The sequence below is a fragment of the Cyphellophora attinorum genome (assembly GCF_001299255.1).
Source record: "Cyphellophora attinorum strain CBS 131958 chromosome Unknown Contig17, whole genome shotgun sequence".
Taxonomy (NCBI): Eukaryota; Fungi; Ascomycota; class Eurotiomycetes; order Chaetothyriales; family Cyphellophoraceae; genus Cyphellophora; species Cyphellophora attinorum.
Window position 1 is genome coordinate 119,534 of NW_017253245.1, and position 18,816 is coordinate 138,349.

General features: G+C 54.3%; 8 protein-coding genes across 8 annotated transcripts; 3 read left to right on the forward strand and 5 right to left on the reverse strand.

Annotated features, from left to right (window-relative positions):
• Positions 1–93: 93 nt before the first annotated feature.
• On the forward strand, positions 94–612 carry AB675_5755 (uncharacterized protein; the record flags this gene model as incomplete). The annotated part of the gene is made up of 1 exon (XM_018145994.1): positions 94–612. One exon carries the CDS (start codon positions 94–96, stop codon positions 610–612), a length of 519 nt encoding a protein of 172 aa, XP_017998711.1.
• Positions 613–643: 31 nt separating this feature from the next.
• AB675_5756 (N amino acid transport system protein) lies at positions 644–2,943 on the forward strand (the record flags this gene model as incomplete). Its single annotated transcript, XM_018145995.1, has 8 exons — positions 644–969; positions 1,173–1,398; positions 1,496–1,919; positions 1,971–2,059; positions 2,099–2,175; positions 2,269–2,537; positions 2,627–2,781; positions 2,857–2,943. The coding sequence occupies 8 exons, from the start codon at positions 644–646 to the stop codon at positions 2,941–2,943; spliced, it is 1,653 nt and encodes a 550-aa protein (XP_017998742.1).
• Positions 2,944–5,194: 2,251 nt separating this feature from the next.
• Positions 5,195–7,660, reverse strand: AB675_5757 (Glycerol-3-phosphate dehydrogenase, mitochondrial; the record flags this gene model as incomplete). The annotated part of the gene is made up of 2 exons (XM_018145996.1): positions 5,195–5,286; positions 5,443–7,660. 2 exons carry the CDS (start codon positions 7,658–7,660, stop codon positions 5,195–5,197), a joined length of 2,310 nt encoding a protein of 769 aa, XP_017998880.1.
• Positions 7,661–8,722: 1,062 nt separating this feature from the next.
• AB675_5758 (uncharacterized protein) lies at positions 8,723–9,562 on the reverse strand (the record flags this gene model as incomplete). Its single annotated transcript, XM_018145997.1, has 1 exon — positions 8,723–9,562. The coding sequence occupies one exon, from the start codon at positions 9,560–9,562 to the stop codon at positions 8,723–8,725; it is 840 nt and encodes a 279-aa protein (XP_017998884.1).
• Positions 9,563–9,921: 359 nt separating this feature from the next.
• Positions 9,922–10,388, reverse strand: AB675_5759 (60S ribosomal protein L37; the record flags this gene model as incomplete). The annotated part of the gene is made up of 4 exons (XM_018145998.1): positions 9,922–9,955; positions 10,029–10,134; positions 10,191–10,267; positions 10,327–10,388. The coding sequence occupies 4 exons, from the start codon at positions 10,386–10,388 to the stop codon at positions 9,922–9,924; spliced, it is 279 nt and encodes a 92-aa protein (XP_017998680.1).
• Positions 10,389–10,704: 316 nt separating this feature from the next.
• Positions 10,705–12,517, reverse strand: AB675_5760 (uncharacterized protein; the record flags this gene model as incomplete). The annotated part of the gene is made up of 2 exons (XM_018146000.1): positions 10,705–12,236; positions 12,289–12,517. 2 exons carry the CDS (start codon positions 12,515–12,517, stop codon positions 10,705–10,707), a joined length of 1,761 nt encoding a protein of 586 aa, XP_017998835.1.
• Positions 12,518–14,489: 1,972 nt separating this feature from the next.
• AB675_5761 (Phosphatidylinositol N-acetylglucosaminyltransferase GPI2 subunit) lies at positions 14,490–16,304 on the forward strand (the record flags this gene model as incomplete). Its single annotated transcript, XM_018146001.1, has 1 exon — positions 14,490–16,304. One exon carries the CDS (start codon positions 14,490–14,492, stop codon positions 16,302–16,304), a length of 1,815 nt encoding a protein of 604 aa, XP_017998685.1.
• Positions 16,305–17,214: 910 nt separating this feature from the next.
• On the reverse strand, positions 17,215–18,570 carry AB675_5762 (uncharacterized protein; the record flags this gene model as incomplete). Its single annotated transcript, XM_018146002.1, has 2 exons — positions 17,215–17,526; positions 17,587–18,570. 2 exons carry the CDS (start codon positions 18,568–18,570, stop codon positions 17,215–17,217), a joined length of 1,296 nt encoding a protein of 431 aa, XP_017998775.1.
• Between the last annotated feature and the right edge of the window lie 246 nt (positions 18,571–18,816).

The following is an 18,816-nucleotide window of genomic DNA, read 5'->3' on the forward strand; positions in this document are numbered from 1 at the left end:
AGAATTGCAACTGACTATTAGCTGCTAATCCTGAAGGTACTCTCGCTGCCAATTTCGAAGGTAGTTTCACGGCTCATCATCAAGGCAACCCTCATGCTCTTTCGATCCATCTTCAAGTACCTCTCCGGAGCCTTTACCGCGTGCATCAATTCATTCTCCCGCTCGCAACTCGAATTATCCCCTGCCCTTCACAACGAGGACGAGACCAAGAGTATTGGACTGAAGAGGCTCTCCTCTCGTCTGTCTCTTACCAGCTTCACCACCAACAAGAGCGTCAGAACAAAGAACAGTGAAGCGTCACTCAACAACCCCATTGATCCATCTGATCTTCGAAGACACCGGACTCGCTGCAGACGAAATCGACAATATCACTTGCATCAGCGACAGCGAGAGCAGCAACAGCAAGACCCACAGGACCAGGAACAGGCGCCGCAGACTCCTGCGCGTGTAGCCTCTCGGGCCGTCCACAATCGTGAGCGACCCCTACGGCGACGGCCAGCAACGATTCACGAATCTGCACCCAAGGACTTCACCGGAGTCAATGACCGCGTCTACACCATATCAGCCCGCGGGAGATTTGTGCCATCATTCGGAATTCTCGACGACGCCTGAACCTGGTGACGTGCAAGGAGGTCCGAGAAGAATGTCTAAAGTTCAGTCTCCAGCTGCGCTTAGACATGATTCCGACGCTACGACTGCGTTCGAGCCTGTAGAGCCTGGCGACGTTCAGGGTGGCCCGAGGAGAATGTCCAAGCCCACAATTGCGGCGCAGACCAGGGCTAGCGAGAGGAGGTTCGCGCGAGATGCCTCTGCTTGGACGAAGGAGACTTTGGAGGAGTTGTCTGCTGTCAGGCAGGTCAGGACTCTCTCGTCCGCCGCTGAGCCAGTAGTTGGTGGCGCGGTGGGTGCTGACAATCCTTTTGCTGGTCATGTTGAGGGAGGGGTCAATTATATGAGTTTGACTTGGTGGTAAGTCCATGTTTCATCCCGCCCAGCCTTACGTTCTATCACTCCTTGTTTTATGGTTACATTTAGTTCAGGGAGACGCTGTCCCACTTTTGAGGCGTGGCCGCGAAGGTGCTATGTCCACAGGTCGCCTCACAGTGCCGCTTCTATCTACGCCCTTCTCCCATAACAGCTTGAGCAATCCACCCCAACTGACATTGCCACAGGCGAGCAGGCATGCTCATGGTAGCAGAGACAATCTCCCTTGGCATCCTCGCCCTCCCCGCCGCCCTCGCCACCCTAGGCCTCATCCCAGGCCTGATCCTGCTCCTGTTCTTCGGCATCCTCGCCACCTATACCGGTTACGTGATCGGCCAACTACGTCTGCGCCACGAAAACATCCACTCTATGGCGGACGCAGGCCAGCTCATCTCAGGTCGGATCCTCAGCGAGGTCATCATGCCGGCCAGATCCTCTTCATCGTCTTCATCATGGCGCCCATATCCTCTCATTTGGCGTGGCGATGAATACATTGATACCAACGGGCAAGGGTGTCTGCGCTGTGGTCTATCTCTTCGGCGGGTTCGTGCTGAGCTTTGCCCTCACAATACCGAGGACGTTGAGGCATGTGAGCTACTACTCCGTCGCGAGCTTCTTGAGCATTATCGGGGCGGTTCTTGTCACCATGATTGCCATTTCGATGGAGCGGCCGGGCTGGGTCTCTAGCTCGACTGTCGGGCTCGGTGTAGATCTTGCTCCCACCAACACGCCACAGATTGCGCTGTGGCCGAAGAAGGATCTGCAGTTTCACCAGGCTTTTAGTGCGGTGTGCAACATCGTCTTCGCTTACGCCGGGCATGTGGCCTTTTTCGCATTCATCTCGGAACTGAAGGACCCGAAGGACTTTCCCAAGGCCTTGACGTTCTTACAGGTGTCGGATATTAGCATGTATATTGTTACGGCAGTCGTCATTGGTGAGGGTTGTTGCCTGGATCTGAGGCAGACTTGGTGCTGACAATTGGCAGTAAGTGCTCTCACCACGACGGCGGAGCCGTGGTCACTATTTCTACACATCGCTATACCTGCCGTGCTGAGCTGCGGCATCGCACTGCTGGTGTGTCATACGCTTCCGGGTCACTGATTGGTCGTGCAGTACATTTACGCCGGCGATTCTGTTGCATCACCTGCCTACTCAGCACCTCTTCGCTGCCACGCAAGATTGCCTTGTAAGTACAAATCCGTTTCATCGCAAAGCTATAGCACTCACTCCGCCAACTCTCTTCATTAGATCTTCTTGACCACAAGCTAACGTGAACCAATCAGCGGCATCGCCCTCCCCACAATCCTCATCGCCGGCGTAATCAACGGCCACGTCGCTGTCAAATGGCTCTACGTGCGCCTCCTCCGTTCCTCCTCCTCGGGGCAGACTCTCATGCATGAGAAGACCTTCAAGGCTCGTGGGATTTGGATCGCCATCGCGGCAACTTTGTGGATAGTTGCGTGGCTGATAGCGGAAATCGTGCCTGTGTTTCATGATCTGGTCGGGTTGACAGGGGCGTTGTTTGGGAGCTGGTTCACTTACGGAATACAAGGTATGCTTCCCTTGAAAATTGGGCGCGCCATCAGCTTCCCGGCTGTTGTTCATCTCCCGAGACAGGGTTCATGCTGACAATTGTGATAGGCGTGTTTTGGCTTTGGATGAACTACGAACTTGAGTGGAAAGGGGTAAGCGGCAACAACCCGAAGCTGAAGAGGAGAGGGAAATGGGAATGGGGATGGAAGAAGGTTGTCTTGACGATGGTGAACGTGGGATGTTTTGTTGTTGGAGCTGTCATTGTAAGTTGCTTCCCTTCTGTTGAGGAGGGCTCTGGTCCGATTCGAAGCCAGCGGTACTGACATACGGTTCTCTAGTTCGTGGCGGGCATCTACTCGAGTGCCATCAATATCCACGAGAATGCTCGGCATGCTGGCAAGCCGTTCAGCTGCACGATTGGATAGGAAGTGCACATGCTGGCTCGCGATTCTAGCAGCGGAGCGGGAATTGCTTCTGAATTCAGACGACTCAGCTGGAACCTGTTAATGTGAGTCACAAATGCAGGCGCACCGGTGGTGACGTCGCTGGAGATCCGCAAAAACAGATAGAAGTGCGCAACGGGAAGTTGGCCTGCCTGCTTGGGCTGTGTCTTGCCGCTAATTGGAGCTGGGTGGAGAATGTGGTGGAGGAGCTGAGGGGGGTGGAGCGGAAATCCTGCTCAGTTCAATTGTGACTCAGCTCTGATGTCGCCGGAGGCTCCGCCAAATCAGATGAATGAGCACAGTGGGAAGCTGACCTGCCTCATTGAGCGATTGTTGTGTTTGGACAAGCGTATAGTGGGGGGCAGGGTGGAGCGGAAACCTCTCCTGAGCACATTTCATACCTCAGCTTGTGCAGCCAACAGCAAACAACATTCAGCTCCTACCCTTCTGACTCACATGTTCCCTTCAGACTGACATGTGCTCTCACAACCAGAGCGCTATATATACAGGCTCTGCCCTCGCTCTCCTCAGAAAGATCTTTCCTTCCTTTGTACAACATACGTCGAATAATATTGCCATATTTCGAATTTTGCCATACTTGAGCAACGAGATATGTTGGTATTTGAAGTCATATGTGTGTGCACCATCGGCTGGCTTTGCTTTCTGCGAAGCCTTCGGGGGTGTGTTCTTCTCATGTCGTCGCCGGAGATGATCTTGTTGTCGCTGCTGTAGACGTGTGTCGCTGTTTGTACCTAGCTGCCATTTGTTCCGCCTGTCCTCGTCATGAGTAAAATCCCTCGGTGTAGTCGTGAGCCGTACGTCGCTGCCACTGGACGGTCTGAGCTGTAGTGTGCTGTCGCCGTAGCCAAGTAGTCTCCTGTCGCTGTAGTTTCCTGTCGCTGTAGTTTCCTGTCGCTGTAGTTTCCTGTCGCTGTAGTCTCCTGTTGCTGTAATTTTCTGTCGCTGTAGTTTCCTGTCGCTGCAGTTTCCTCTCACTGTGCCGTTATCGCCAGTACGCCTCTGTATCCTCGTCCATGTCGCTGTCGAAGGATGTCTGTTTCGGAGGTCCTCCGAAGCAGTCGAGACGCACCATCGAGCCCCTGTCCTCATCATGAATTACCCCTCCGACTCGTCGGTGTTGCTCTCTTCTGCACGGCCGACACGTCCGCGACCGCGCGGTGAATGGGGGCACCGAGGAAGACATGTGCCAAGTTGGCGTCAGCAGGTCCCGAGCAGCGGGCCCAAAACCGCCGGTCACTGACATCGCCAACCGCCTCTCGGCCCATGTAGCGGACTGCGTAGCCGCCTACGCTGCTGGTCTCGTGTCCGTGGAGTGATCGCCGGCACCAAAAATATTCCTCCATGTCGATTTCGTGATGCCTCACGCTTCTGAAATTCTTATCTAGGTAGTACAAACAATTTCTGTCCTGTTTGTCTGGTAGGCGGAGCTGCAGGGAATGGAGAGAAGCGGCAGCAGCGAGCCGAGGACGGCGCAATGTGGGTAGTGTGGTAGGTGCTACCTAGGTGGTACTTCATTCAAGTAGGTCCGAGGGATTGCTCATTCCGGGAAGGTGCTCGGCCCAGCGAAGGTGCATCCATGTCGCTTCGAAAGTGGAAAAGGCAGATCAGTGGGACTAAAGTGGGAGGCAGACCAGATCCATGTTGGGGGAACCCGTGAGAGTGCATGACAGTAACGTCTTCCTGTGGCGTGAAGGTTCAAGTTGAAATATGTATCAAATTAATAGTTGTCTGCTTTTCACTTTTTGCGGTGCTGTCAGGCATGGAGTCGTGGGCTCGTGTGTCTAAATCACCTTCGAGCATCTCGTGCCCTGATCCTTGGTGCTGCAGATGGGAGCAGGCAGCCCCAAGACATCGGTCGATTCTTGTTCAGTAAATGCCCTCGACCGTCCGTTCGATACACCTGATGCAGGAGCTTTGAGAATCAATTCCGTTAACGACATGGTCGATAAACCCATTTGCTCAGCCTCACTGCAGTGATTTGGACTTTCTTCCCGCCAGCGTCTGCAACGAATATGCTCTCAGTCGGTGGTCGCGCATAAGAACCACACGTCGTATATCAACTCCTTACGCCCACCCAAGAATTCCTATGCGATCTGGCATCCTAGACCGAAGACAACAATCAACCAAATCCAAGGCGCCAATAATGCAGGAGCACTCTAAAGGCGCGAAGAAGAGCCTTATGGCTTCACGAGTCAATGTCGGCTATGCGCGTTTATACGACCTTGTCCTCGCCCTCTTTCGTGAGAACGGGATTTTGCCCGGGCTTGAGCTTCGAGTCGCTCTCCAATGTATCTGCTGGACCATCTGTACCATCTTCAGGTCAGCATCAGACTGCAAAGTAGATCAACGCTAGCAAAAACACACGCACCAGCATCGTCCCAAGACTGTTCGCAAACATCGTCTCCACTAAACAAGCAGCGAACACAACTCACGCACAAAACGCAGGGGATCAGGACTTACCATGCCGACTGTACAGCTTCCTCTCGTACTCGGTCGCAAACCCAGCCTTCCCACTCTCTACATCTTCCCTGCTGAGACCTAACTTACTCTTTGGCAAGCCCATGCTCGCCAGGAACTTCACACTCTCGGTCCACTCGACGCCCTTCCTGTGCTTTCCCCAGCCCAGCTCTTCGCCCATGATATCGATCACCTTTGGTAGCGCCTCCAGTGCGGCTTGCGCATTCAGGAAGCTCAACCGCGTCCGTCTCGCAATGACATCGACCGCGCGCTGCGCGAACTCATGCCGCACGGCATAACGCACTTCGCCATCTATGAATGGATATAACGGGGATAGTCGTTTGCCGCGAACAGGAAAGCGCTCTTCGGTCGGCGACGCGAGGGCCGCGACCGTCCATGCACGGTCACCGTAGTTCTCAGCGAGATGCTTGGCGACTTCTGTCTCGAGGCCGTAGTGCTGGATCAGGTTGATGAACAGTGTGCTGCTGAAGCCGTGTGCGCCCACGAGGCGGACTTGATGTGTTTGGCATGTGCCATCCAAAGGCGCGGCATCGTCGATCATCTCGGTGCCGCTGACACGAATGGCGTCTGTGATGGCGGAAGTCTTCAGCCCGAAGACCTTGATGGACTCATCGACGGCGTCTTCTGCCATCTGACGATATGTGGTCCACTTGCCGCCCGCGCAAGTCAGAAGTCCAGAGTCACTGATGGTGACGAGATGGTTGCGGACCAGCGATTCGGTGTTCTTGGCTTTGGGGTCTTTGACCAAGGGCCGGATCCCGGACCATGCTGCGAGGACATCACCACGGCGGACGTTGATGTCAGGGGACAAGTAAGCTTTGATCTCGTTGAGAATCCAGCTGATCTCATCCTCGCCTGCAATCGGATTCGGGTTGATCTCGCAAGGTGCGTCTGTTGTTCCGGCAATGGTGTTGCCTTGCCAGGGGAGGAAGAAGATCACACGTCCGTCTGATGTTGAGGGATCGATCAGGCCCATGCTGTTCTGCTGGGGGCTGTAGTAGCCTGGTAGGACAACGTGTACACCACTGCTCGGTGCAACAATTTCTTGTACTGATGAATCGTCCATCTTGCGGATTGAGTCGCTGAAGGGCCCAGTCGCGTTGATCACTCCCTTGGCTTTGATGCGAAAGCTCTTGACACCCTGCTTGCCGTCCTTCTCTTGGAGAACGTCCTTGACCCATGCTCCATTGAGCTTGCCTGTGGTCTCGTCCTTGCAGAGACCTGTGACCTCGACGTGGTTGGCAACGGTGCAGCCGTAAAGTCCTGCTGTCGCAGCCAGACTTACGTTCATGCGGCTGTCGTTGTGCGCGCCGTCATAGTAGACCATCGCTCCTACCAGATCATCGCTCTTCAACATCGGGAACGCTTCCACAGCTCTCGATTTGGTCAAGAAGTAGCTCTTCTCGATGCCTTCGCTCCCAGCTAACATATCATACGCCTTTGCGCCAGCCCAGAAGTACGGCGCTTGCCACCACTTCTGCATGGGGATCATGATCGGCAGCCAGCTCGATAGATGCGGTGCTGTATCCAAGAAATATTTCCTTTCCCGCAACGCCTCCTTGACAAGAGCATATTGGTTGTAGTCGAGCTCCCAAACGGCCTTTTCCAGATACCGCACACCTCCGTGTACGAGTTTTGTAGATTTCGATGAAGTGCCTGAAGCGAAGTCGTCGCGTTCCACCAATGCCACCTTCAATCCTCTTGTCACGGCGTCCAAAGCTATGCCGCTGCCTGTGGCTCCGCCGCCAATGACGAGTAGATCATACTCTCCATCGTCTGATGCTTCTGCTGCTTCGTTTTTCGTGATCACCGTTCCAGGCCCAGCGCCTGGAATATCAGGTCGCGGGTCCACAGAAGTTTGTCTGCCGAGCTGCTTGATGCCACTCCATCCTTTCTTCGCAGTCTCTTTCACGCCCTCTACGGCGGCTTCTGTGGCTACAGCTGTCGATCCGTCTTCGTTCACGTTCCCACCGCTTCTCCGGAGCTCTGACAGCATGGTAGCTCGACTGCGTAGGTGAGGGAACTCGGGTGGGATGACTGTGCCATCTTCTGTGAATCGGAGGGCCACAGCGGCTCCTTCTGACCCCGGCACGGATATTGGTCTGTATGCTATGTAGAATGCGCCGGTGGCTATAGTGCCGAATCCGGCTGTGTAGAGGAGTGGCCGTAAGAGGCGACGGCCTGCGAAGCGGGATGTCATTTCTGGGGTTCGACTATGTCCAAATTGCTCGATTCAGTTCGCTCGCCGTTTGCAAGCGGGTGAGAAGACAGAGAACGGGCGGGACCGTGGTAGGTGCCGTCAGCAGGTTGTTACTGCCCGAGGCTTCTGGTCCTGAAGATTCTGAAGGTCCTTGCGTGTGGGTGCGGTGCTCGGTCACGCTATATGGTCGTTACGACACTGGGATCGACAGGGTGTTAGTTGACAGCGGGCCCGCAAAGTATGTAGTTGATCAGACTGCTGTCGGATACCCCTGGGTAGTGCGTAGGAGGGTTCTAATCGTGAAGGGCGATGTGGGCTCGAGACGTGACCGATGGTGACGATTCGCTTCGCTGTTATTAACAATACTATATGAGAATGTGTATAGACAAGGAAAGGAAGCCGCCGTCGTCCAAGGGAATTGAGGCAAGTCAAGAAAATCTCCCTAGCTCTCACGAGGATGATCTCGTGAACTCAAGATGCTCCTCGGTGTTTTCACATCGTGCTGCAGCGCGGACACGGACTGCTCTGGAACAGCGTCATGGGAGCCAGATTCGCTCGGTACTCGGAAGACCGAGCTCAAGTTTTCGCCTAGGGTTGGCGTTGTGGGTTACTGCAGGTCCTAATGATTGGGCGCCGTTCGGCAAGCCACCACCGAGGTCAAGTCTGGGGAAATGGCTCAGTCTTCCTTTGGGCATGCAGGTAGGACGATGCAGCAGCGCATGGAAGTACAGTCAGAGCGGCTTGCCATGGCGCATCAGACAGTGGGAAAGACAAACTTGACTGTGATTTCGGTCTTCGTCCTCGTCGCGACAATCGCGAGAAGTCTCGATACCTATCTAAATATGCAGTCTTCTGTAGTCGGTGCCTGTAGCAGCCTCGAGCCTCTACCATATCAATTATGCTCCACTACGTCTACGGTTCCGTTAACGGCCAATACTTATGCACAAGCGCCATCAAGCAAGCCCACGAGTGCAAATCATCCTCGCAAAGACCGAGCCTGCACGACAATGCCCTCACTTGACCTTGCAGACCGCGTTACCTCAACGACGCACACTTAGTCTTTCATTCGCCGCGAACCCACAAATGGACACCCCCATCCCCTTTCCACTGATACAACCACTCCCCATCCACCCCCTCTGCACTTCCACCTTCCTCACTATCATCGTCAAATCCTCCTCCGCGCGTCACACGTAAGACACCAGTGATTCCCTTAGCCGCTCCCGTGCTCAGACCTCTCAGCTGAAAGACATAAGTGGCTTGATGCGCAAGCGTCGTGAGAAGCGAGGCCTGGGCCTTCTCTAGCGGTGTTGAGATCGTGGAGGAGTGGTTGTGTAAGAAAGGGCCGTCGGCGTGGAGCGTCACGATGGTGTGTGTAGCGAGGTGGAAGAGGGTGGATAGGGTTTGTTGGGCGGTCGTTATGGTATCTGGTTGTAAGGCGAGGAGGAAGTCGATGCCATCAATTATTAGAGTTGTGTGAGACTTGGTGTGCGTTATGGAGGAAATAGTGGTGGTGATTATTCTTAGAAGGTCGTCTAGATCTAGGCTGGTAAATTTTATGACAGGAAAGATGCTTTTGCTGATTTCGGATGGGTTCGAGTCGAGGTCAACGCCATCGATGTAGACGAGCTGTTTGCTTTTGGTCAGGGATACGAGGTCCACCCCTGTTTTCTTACATAGCTCAAGCCAGCAATCCCTCGATTGTAGAAGGCTGACGAGCACGACGGTGTTGGTGGATGATGTGGCGTTTGGTGGTGAGGATGTGAGACCAGCATACAGGTGTCGAAGCAGCAGCCAATGTGGAGGATTTGTCAAGGTCGAAGTTACCAAAGAGAGCGAAGACTCGCCAGTACCATCACGTCTAATGTATGGAACAAGCACAGGAGGGATGATGTCTCTCGACATGACTACATCGTACAGTTGGTTGTAAGAAGAACGACAAGAATTTTTGGGCGGTCGAAATTCGCTTTTATTGGTTTTTGGGATGTGCAGAAGGCAGAAGTGTCTTGTGAGCCTGCCGGCTCAAATCACGGACAGACGCAGTCGCGACCGCCACCTCTTCAGACTGTGACTGCTTTGCTCAATTGCAAGGAGGCTGGCGCTCCTTAACCTGCTAAGGACATAGGATTTGCCTGCTCGGTGGCTCCTTCTCCGTGGTGCATGATGCTCGTACCAATTCCTCATCGTCGAATTCCCATCACCGATTGGCAGCCTCACAGACGCAGAATATCATGCTATCTCGTTCGCCTCGTCCACAAATCAAATTATGCCTTTGCTGGTCCACGAGCACCCTTGGGTCTGTGAAATGTGTTAGTCCGTTGCTTTTCTTGCTGCTGCGACCATTGAGTCCAGACGGAAGGAGTCGACGTACGCGCCAGTCTGGAAACCATTCGCAAATTTGCGAGAAACGCCCTTCAAATATCTCATGCGACCTGTGCCAGTAGTCTTTCTGCGCTTGGCCTTCTCACTCCATTCGTCTGATGTCTGTCAGTCTTTTGCTTCCTTTACTGCTGATTTGGTGGTTGTTCCATACATTTCCGGACCTTAGCAGCGGGATAGCCGCAGTTCGCGCAGGTGCTCTTCTGGATGTGCCATGATCTTCTACCGCATCTGTGATCGTGGGTGTTAGTTCGAGCTTTTTTCTTCGGTGTTTCTCGAGGCATTCGTACCGTCTGCAGAGGGTGTGTGATTTGTTGTGGCGCTTGCCGAAGGAGCTAGTACCCTTGGTCATGGTGACGGAGTATTAGCTGGCCAGGATAGAGTGAGAAGGGGTGGAAGGCGTGGTTGCGGAAAGTCGTGTGTCGTTGCAGACTGCGCAGGCTCTTGGTGGGAGTCGAAACTCTTGGCACAGCTGCTTGGCGATGGAGTCTTGATCACTATTCGGCACGGAATATTGTTAGTCCGAGCACGTCCATCGCAAAAAGAATCCGACGCGTTGTATCACGATTACCGAAGTAGCTTCACTAACACTCAGTACATGCAATGGAGATGATTGTAAGTTGACGACTAGGCGATTCGGTGGAAGCTACGGATCCAAACCTGCACGCTCACACGACAATCTCGTGGACTGGCACCGATATCGAATCAGCGGCTGGATTTGCAAAACCTTCCTCTCGAAACGCCCAGTACGGCGACAAGGTTGACAAGCTTCCCAGTGTGCTTGGATTTGTCGTTCCGTATGGCCACGGAATGAGGTAGATCTTGTGGATGCGCCGACACTGCGATGTGATCCACCGCAGTTGGCCCGGCCGCAACTTGATCGGCTCCAAAATTGACCTCTTGTCAGCACCTGGCGTTAAGGGAAACGGCTGGCTGTATTCCATCAAAGTCGTCATGGGAGTCAGCAGAAACCAACCACCTGCCGCTGCAGCACTTCTTGCATGGTCTGAATCGGTCAAGAGAGTCGGATTGCCCAACCCGTCAATATAATCGGCTGACTCTCTCAGCCAGCCTGGCACTGGCGGGTAATTCTGGGCTTCGTATGGGTAACAAAACGTTGTGCGACTCCCCACGTGGAATGGCACACAAGCACATATGTCGTCCGCGAGCTTCTGGATCTCATCGTCGATCTCGGCGTCCGTTGGCGCACTCTCCAGCATGAACTGCGGCCCGACCTGCCAAGAAAGATGCTTGATCACCCGAAGCAACGTGATGTGTATCGTTCGCCAGAAGTTCATCATCTGCGCCACAGTATGAGAGCTGTATACGTCGCACAGTCCGTTGTACAGGCCAACGGCACGAATCGAGTGGTGGATTGACTCCATGTCTGTTATTCGATGTGGCTCCCACGAGGGCGGAACACTTTGCCTCCACGATCCCATCTCTGCTTTGATCTCAAAGCACCTCGTCAGAAACGCTTCTGCTTCTGTTGTGTCGTCCATCTCGATCATGTCGGCATGTAAAGCGCCGAACGCAAGGCTCCTTTGGGAGAAGTCCTCGATATCGGCCAAAAGGTTGGCTAATTCCAGCATCACCATATCCAGTTTGGTTGTCGGCCAGTCTCCTGGTTCTATCGGTAGGTTCAGTGCTCCATCTAAGCTCAAGCGTTTTCGTGCCTGCAGATGCGAGAAGATGTATTTCGACCTCAGCGACGTGTACAACCGTCGAGCAGAGTCTGTCTTCACGTTGTCCTTTCCACGCGCTTGAATTAACGCAACCGCAGCCTTCTGATGCAGGTCTGGATCTTCTTGAAGGTTCACATACCGTCGGTTGAGGCCCTGATAAAAGTCAAGCATGAATATCGCGGCCAGCAACTCATCGCTGCGAGATAGCTCCGGGTCAAAAATCGCACTTCGCGTTGCTGCAACGGCACGAGCCCATGACCTCCTCGAATTGCCAGAGTAAGGCCCGAGCGTCCTCCAAAAGTCGGAAATTGTGACTGCCACGGCGGTAGTAGCGTGTCGAAGTGGTGAGTCTGGCGACGAGGCATTGAACACAGGTTGCAATGCTTCCAAGAAAAGGTTTGTATGGCTCTCTCGTGGTATGTTGACATAATTCGTGAAGAAGAAGCACAACGACTCGAATTCGCCGTCGTGGCTCTGACGCTGCAAGCTCGCAAACGGTAGGACTACGTTCGGCTCTACTGAGATTTAGCACTCATGATCGGAGGACGAGGATGGGTTTGAGCCCACCAAATGGTATTGTATCATCCTCCTCGTTCACTGAATGGTCGGAGTGTTCATGTGTGGTCTTGGACTCTTCACTGCCCCGCCGACCACCTTTGTCGGACCCACTGCGGTATACACAAAGTTGCTGCTGTCTTCGACGGACACAGTTGCCGCAGTGTGGTCGTACCTCATCGCACTTCACGCGCCTCTTCCGGCATACCATGCATCCGCGACTCGGACCATGGTAGACCATGGTGTTCGCCGAATTGAACGATGGCGCAGGGCTTCGTGGCCGTCCTCGTGCGCTATTCTAAGACCGTCGTTGCCTCAAACCAGATTCAACGCTCAACAAGTAGCACTATCGGCGACAGCATCAAGATCTGAGCCACGCTCAGCGAGGCAGGCGCAACTAGAAGTCGAAGTGGGTTGACACATGCAAATATTCGGTGCCCTCTCGGTGAGCCGTACAGATGCCGTTCAGCCCAGGCTCGGGGATATGCGCAGCGATTAACAAATTAGGATTGCTGGATCTTTGAGAAATCTGAGAAACAGACTACGATGACGGATTGCTGTGACAAGCTCATCGCGGTGGGCGTGACGGAGCTTCTTCTAAGTCCAGCCGTAAGGGCGTCAAGCTATACGACTATCATTCAAGGAATACCGACCATGATCTTGCATCCAGGGCACACTCCGGTACGGAGAGTATCTAGTCTCGTATGTTTCTAACCAAACTAATTTACGAGTGGGGAACGGTCTTTAAGATATGGGGGCCTCCTGGAGGCGACCGACGAATGAGTCCAATCCCTCGGGCCTCTTTCAACCCGTTTAACTCTGCTGCCAGGAGCATGATTGGCACGTACGCCTGATGAGAACAATGAGAGAAACTCGGAGTGGCAAGAGGCCAACAGGAACGTGGCGGTGACCAATTGTGGCACTGGCAGCTTGTTGCGTTACTACCTACCTAGGTCAGGTATACTGCCGCTCGTCTGCACTCCTTTCAGCCCTATGTCAGCGATATCCATGCTATAGAAGGCAAACCTGCGCTAGATAGCGTCAGAAATGTCAGCATCAGTATCTCTCATCGCTATTCAGACACTTGAATGCTACACAATGCACGATCATCAAGACACTCAGCGCTTGGCGAACCCACCATATGTGTGTGCCGTAAATCCAAGGCACCCGAAAGACCGAACAAGCTGCTGTGAAACTCGGCCGCAACATCAGCTTTCCTCGTTTCCGCACGATCTCGTGCCAGCTAGAAACTCGGCCGGTTGCGCATTGGTAAAATCGAGACTAGATCAAGCCTAGAGGTGGGTGCCTGATTGCTTGTCAGTCAATTTCTGTCGCCTTACGGGGCGTCCATTGGAACCTCGTATGGAAGTTCGCTTGCTATCCGTACAGCTGAAGTATGGTAGCGGGTCATATGCGGTCCGAAAGCTGGCCTCATAGTATATAGACCGCCATGACGATTTGTGTGAGCTGAGATACTATCGAGTTGAAGGACATAATGCATATTGCAGATGCTGGCATTTCAGCACTGTCAGTTTCACGGTGATTCAACGACACAAATGATCGCGGCTGTCGTATGTCCTGAAACCCACTTCCCGGACCGCCCAAAGCAGAGCGGTGAGGTCTCTTAAGCTCGTAGCTGGTTCATGGCAACTGTACCTGTCATGACAATGTCAAATGGGGGCGGAACAAAGATACGTGACCCGGCGAGGTCGCGAGAATGTCCACGAGAAGCAACTCTGTCCACAGAAGGAAGTTGTGTTCACTGGCACGGAACTCGCCACCCACTCCGGTGTAGATGGCATGAGGACAGCAGGCTACACCTGCACGCGACTCAGAAGCGTAGACAGTAGCGTTATGTCTAAAGTGAAGCGACGCCTGTCATCGTAGATGACTTTGCTGCCTCATCGAGGTTGATCACGCCTGCACGAATTGATGTGGGGAGAGGCAACAGGCACGGCTTACTAATAAATCTGCTGGGGGCTGCTATTTCTTAAATTCTGGGCTAGTTCGCACCTAAACGAGGCCACCCCAACGCGAGTCAGGTTCTCGCTACCACTGTACATGGCGATCTCCAGAAATCACCGTCCTTTTGACATCAGCGACCTGCTTGCGAATGACACACTTTTTCCCAGGTGGCCGTCGCTGGTTGGTATTGGACGCCACCCGACATAGTTGCGCTCGACTATGAGGCCAAGATAGCCGCCAGGGCTAGCATGGCAAGCCCTGAACATGCCCAAGACGCGCCCGTGTCGAGCCCGACTGCAACGCCCACGACATCTCCAGGTCCGTCACCGGTACCTCCGCCAGTACCCGTTGAGACCCATCCAAATCGTGGTATCTTCAAGCAGTCCAAGCCTGCCGGGCCTGTCACTGCCCGACTTGCGCCAGGCGATGCCTACAAGACAACCTCCCCGCCACGGTTGAAGCCGCTCACAGAGATACATGGATCTGCCGCTGCTGCCGCCGCCGCCGCAGCTCTTCGACCCGCGGTCGCATCACTGCGTGCTCCTCCGGCCATACCTCCAGTTGCGGCTCGTCTCGCCGAGGAGAGAAGAAGAAATGCTAGCAGGCGCAGGAGACCTCCTCGAGTTTGGAAGAAGCTGCTGTGGATCAAGCAGCATGGCTTTCCAGACAACTACACTGACACTGAAACCTTCCTGGACCATCTGCAGCTGAATCCCAAGCTACGCCCCTACGAGTTCTGGCCCTTGGTCGCAGACTCTACTGTCATCGTCCAGCATGTCTGCTCCGTCACCATATTCGTTTCTGCGTATGCTGGTATTTACCAAGACCGACTCTCACCAACGACAGTCGTCGCATGGGGCACGGCAATGACGGTCCTTGGTTGGTTTCTCTGGGATGGCTGGACGGGACAGCGAGATGCACGCATGGATGGGACGGGCGTCGCGAAGGTCACACACGACAAGGACGAAGCGTCGAGCACGAGCTCCGGAGGTGTCTCGATGCCTGTGACCAATAATGGCACTGCTAACGGTCACGCGTATGTCAAGCCGAAAGGTGGCATATATGGACCAAGCGTATCGACTACCAGTTTGGCCTCTCAACTTGGCGAGACCAAAGGTCATGGTCACTCGTTGTCGAACCCGTCTATTCAATCGATCTCTCCTATCGAAAGTCCGCAAACCGAAGCAGCTGAACCCTTCCCCAGACTGGAGCCAACGACTTCACGCACGTTCCCAACACCAGCACTATCTACATCGCCGACCACTCTGCCGCAGTCCATCTCACCGCGCAATCAGGCGAGGCTGAAAACATTCAAGTCGGCACTGCTGATCTACTTTGCACTACTCGGTCTATCCCCAATCCTGAAGTCGCTCACCAAGTCGACGTCATCAGACTCGATTTGGGCGCTTGCAACATGGTTGCTTATTATCAACATCTTCTTCTTCGACTATCGTAGTCTCACGCCGAGCAAGAGTTCGAAAGGTGCACAACCTCCGCCTCTCACGCGGCCCCGGACTGACCCCGACGGCCTCACCCTGCCTGCAGACGCAGAGTCAATCTCATCAGCCAGTATTCCCTCTCCTGTCCGCGCCCCGCCCTTCCCCTCGTCGCTTTCGACCAATGCTGGACTGATGGCGTCAACTGTGCTGGCGTCTCGACTGCCCTCTACGAGTTCAGTCTTCAGCTTGACGCTTTTCAGCATCCAGGTTTTTGGCCTGTTTCCGGTCTTTCGCCGGCACCTACGAAGTATATCATTGCCTCTGCATGTTCTGCTGACGATGGCACTCATCTTACTATCCACTGCCTCGCTAAATCTTATCCTGTCCAAGTCCTACACACACACGTATGGCGACTGCGGATACTGCTGGGCTTGGCTGTGGCACGTAACCTCGCGAGGTATTTTGGGCATGATACTGTTCGGAGGCACTACGATATTCATCATGGGCGCCTGTAGCTGGTGGCTTATTGGCCTTCAGCGGTACAAGAATGTGGTCATTGGACCGTGGGATCCTGCGAAGCCTGTGCTTGCTGGAGGGTACGGCCGCAGAGGCACAGATGCTTGAGCCAAGTGTTGGTATTGGGGCCGCTGCTGAAGCAGCCGCCTCCAGATCAGCTTTGCCGCGAGCAATGATCTATGTGGCGGCATTGCAAATCGTTGCGAGACGCTGATTCACTCGGCTCCACTTACAACTTCCAGATACGACGGAGATCGTTCCGGAGCACTACAACTGCGGCTTCCTGTCGGCTGGGGTGGGGTCAGCAAATCATGCATATCTGGCTCGGAAAACAGGTACTAGGCGATAGTAGGGTGAGATGTCCTGGTCGTCTAGTCAAGATTCTCGTATCACTACCCCAGCCGCAGATGACTCATGAGCCTCGTTTGTGGCGGAGCGGCGACATTTGTGTGTTCTACGAGCCATGAGCTTGGGACCATGACTCGAGAAGACATCATCTCGTCCTATGAATCCAGGTCTCGCGAAATTGCAACGCCATTATCCCTGAGCTTGCCGATGCCAGGGATCGCAGGCACACCACCACGCAGTAGGACAGCAAGCGCTCCATCGTTGGACAGATCGCACGAATCCACGAGGTCTGACTCTTGACAGGTACTGTCTCTGGAACTTAGGTTGAATGTGCTTTGAGACACGTGAAAGTGTGGCATATATCATGAATAACGCTACTCCAACAATAGGATCTTCCGCGAGTGTTCCCATTCTTTGCATCGAGAATGCAGTGCACAGTCCTACGATAGTAGCCTGAGCACGTGAAGATGCCATGTGCAATGCAATTGTAATCAGAACGTGCATTCGTGACTTCTCATTCTGCAGTAGAAACATGCGCTAGGCGCAAGGCTACCGAGCAAACTTGAACAGCCTCGTCCTCGTCCCTTGAATCGGCACCGGCATGCCAAAGGAATCGCAAGAAAACTGTCTTCACCGTCACCAGGAAAAATGAATCTCAGAATTGATAAGTTCAGATCATGCCACCACCAGCTCTCTCCACGCCAGGCTCGTATCTCGCGTTACCAAGCAGAACCCCTTCTTCTCCTGGCGCCCTTCCCTTGGCTGCTGACTTCCCACCGCCGAGCCGCTCCTGCACCTCCGCCCTCCTCCGTTCCAGCACGGCGGTGATGCCGCCCTCCGACCGAAAGGATGGTGGATGCCAGCCTGGCATGCCCGGCGCAAGAGTGGCGTTTGTTGGGGCCGTGATGGAAGGGTGGCCTGCTTGGCCGTTTGGGATGCTGAGATTGGGGGAATTGGGTTGGGAGCGGGAGAGGGAGAGGCGCTGTGCGGATTCGTTAGTTCGTGGCATCGTGGGTTTTGCAAGGGGGTGAGGGGGACGTACGACTGATGTTCGGGTGTTCCCGTACACTGGCGGCGGGTACACCACGTGTCGGCCCTGCAGACCGATCACGTCCGGATGATTTGCGTTGGCGGCGTCTGCCTCGATGTCGTGGTCGTAGGAGTCCTGGTCATAGTGGTGTGCAGCCGTGGTCCCGTTGAAGATCGGGAAGCCATCGTGCTCATACCCACCATTTCCCTCGCCAATGTCGTCGTCGTGGTGTTGACCCTTCTCATCGTCAACGACATCGTTGCCGCCCCACTGAGGCAACGGCCGACTTATATTCCAACCCCTCGCACTCGGTGTCTTCTTGAGGCCCGCGCGATGTGCCCGCATCGCTTTTAGCTCTGAGTTCAGGTTCAGGAAGCGCAGTAGAGAATGCAAGAAGATGGCCAGGAAGGAGATGAGGAGGAGGATGGACAAGACGTGGAAGGTTGCGCCGTTGGAGGTATGGCTGAGGAAGAGGCCGAGGTAGAGGATTAAGGCGGTGAGGAAGGCGAGGCCGAAGGAGATAGTGAGGCGGAATTTGGACTCGGTGGCGAGGCGAAGGCGTGTGAATGCGGTGACCTTGCGGCGAGGACGGGAACGGGAGCTATGCGAGTGTGTCTGCGAGCGGGTGTGGGCGGTTGACGAAGAGGTCTTGCGGCTGTGGTGGACGGGGCGGGTCTTGTAGTACCGTGGTCGTTGCTTACGGCTGCTTTGGGAGGTGGAGGAGGATGTTGATGAGTTGTAGGTCTGTGATCGTGAGATGGTTGGGGGCGGCATGTTGGCTGTGGCTCGGGCTTCGACTGTCGGTAGAGCGGGCTCTCTCCGATTACCACCCGTGGACGTTGCTGAGCCGGTGTACTCGACGTGATCGAAGACGTTGTGGGCGGTCTCGGCAGCTGAGACACGTGATTCGGCTCTGTGCGAGAGGAAGAACGGAACAAAAGCTGATATCGATTCGTGCAATTTGGAAGCTGTGCCTGCAGCTCTGGAAAGCACCATGGTAGTCGTTGTAGAGATGTATGCTACCCGAACCTCATGCAATCAAGACAGAACACAGTGGATAGTATTGACTTGGAGTCACTCTCACTTTCCTCACGAACTCGACACAATGCGGTCCTCAGGAGGATGACCACGGAGAGAAATAGACCTACTACTGTTTACCTTCGTTCGAGCCATGCGGCGCGTTAGGCGATGTCGCGTTGGGCGATCGCCTCATACAAGTTGCATTATTACAGAACGGCTTCT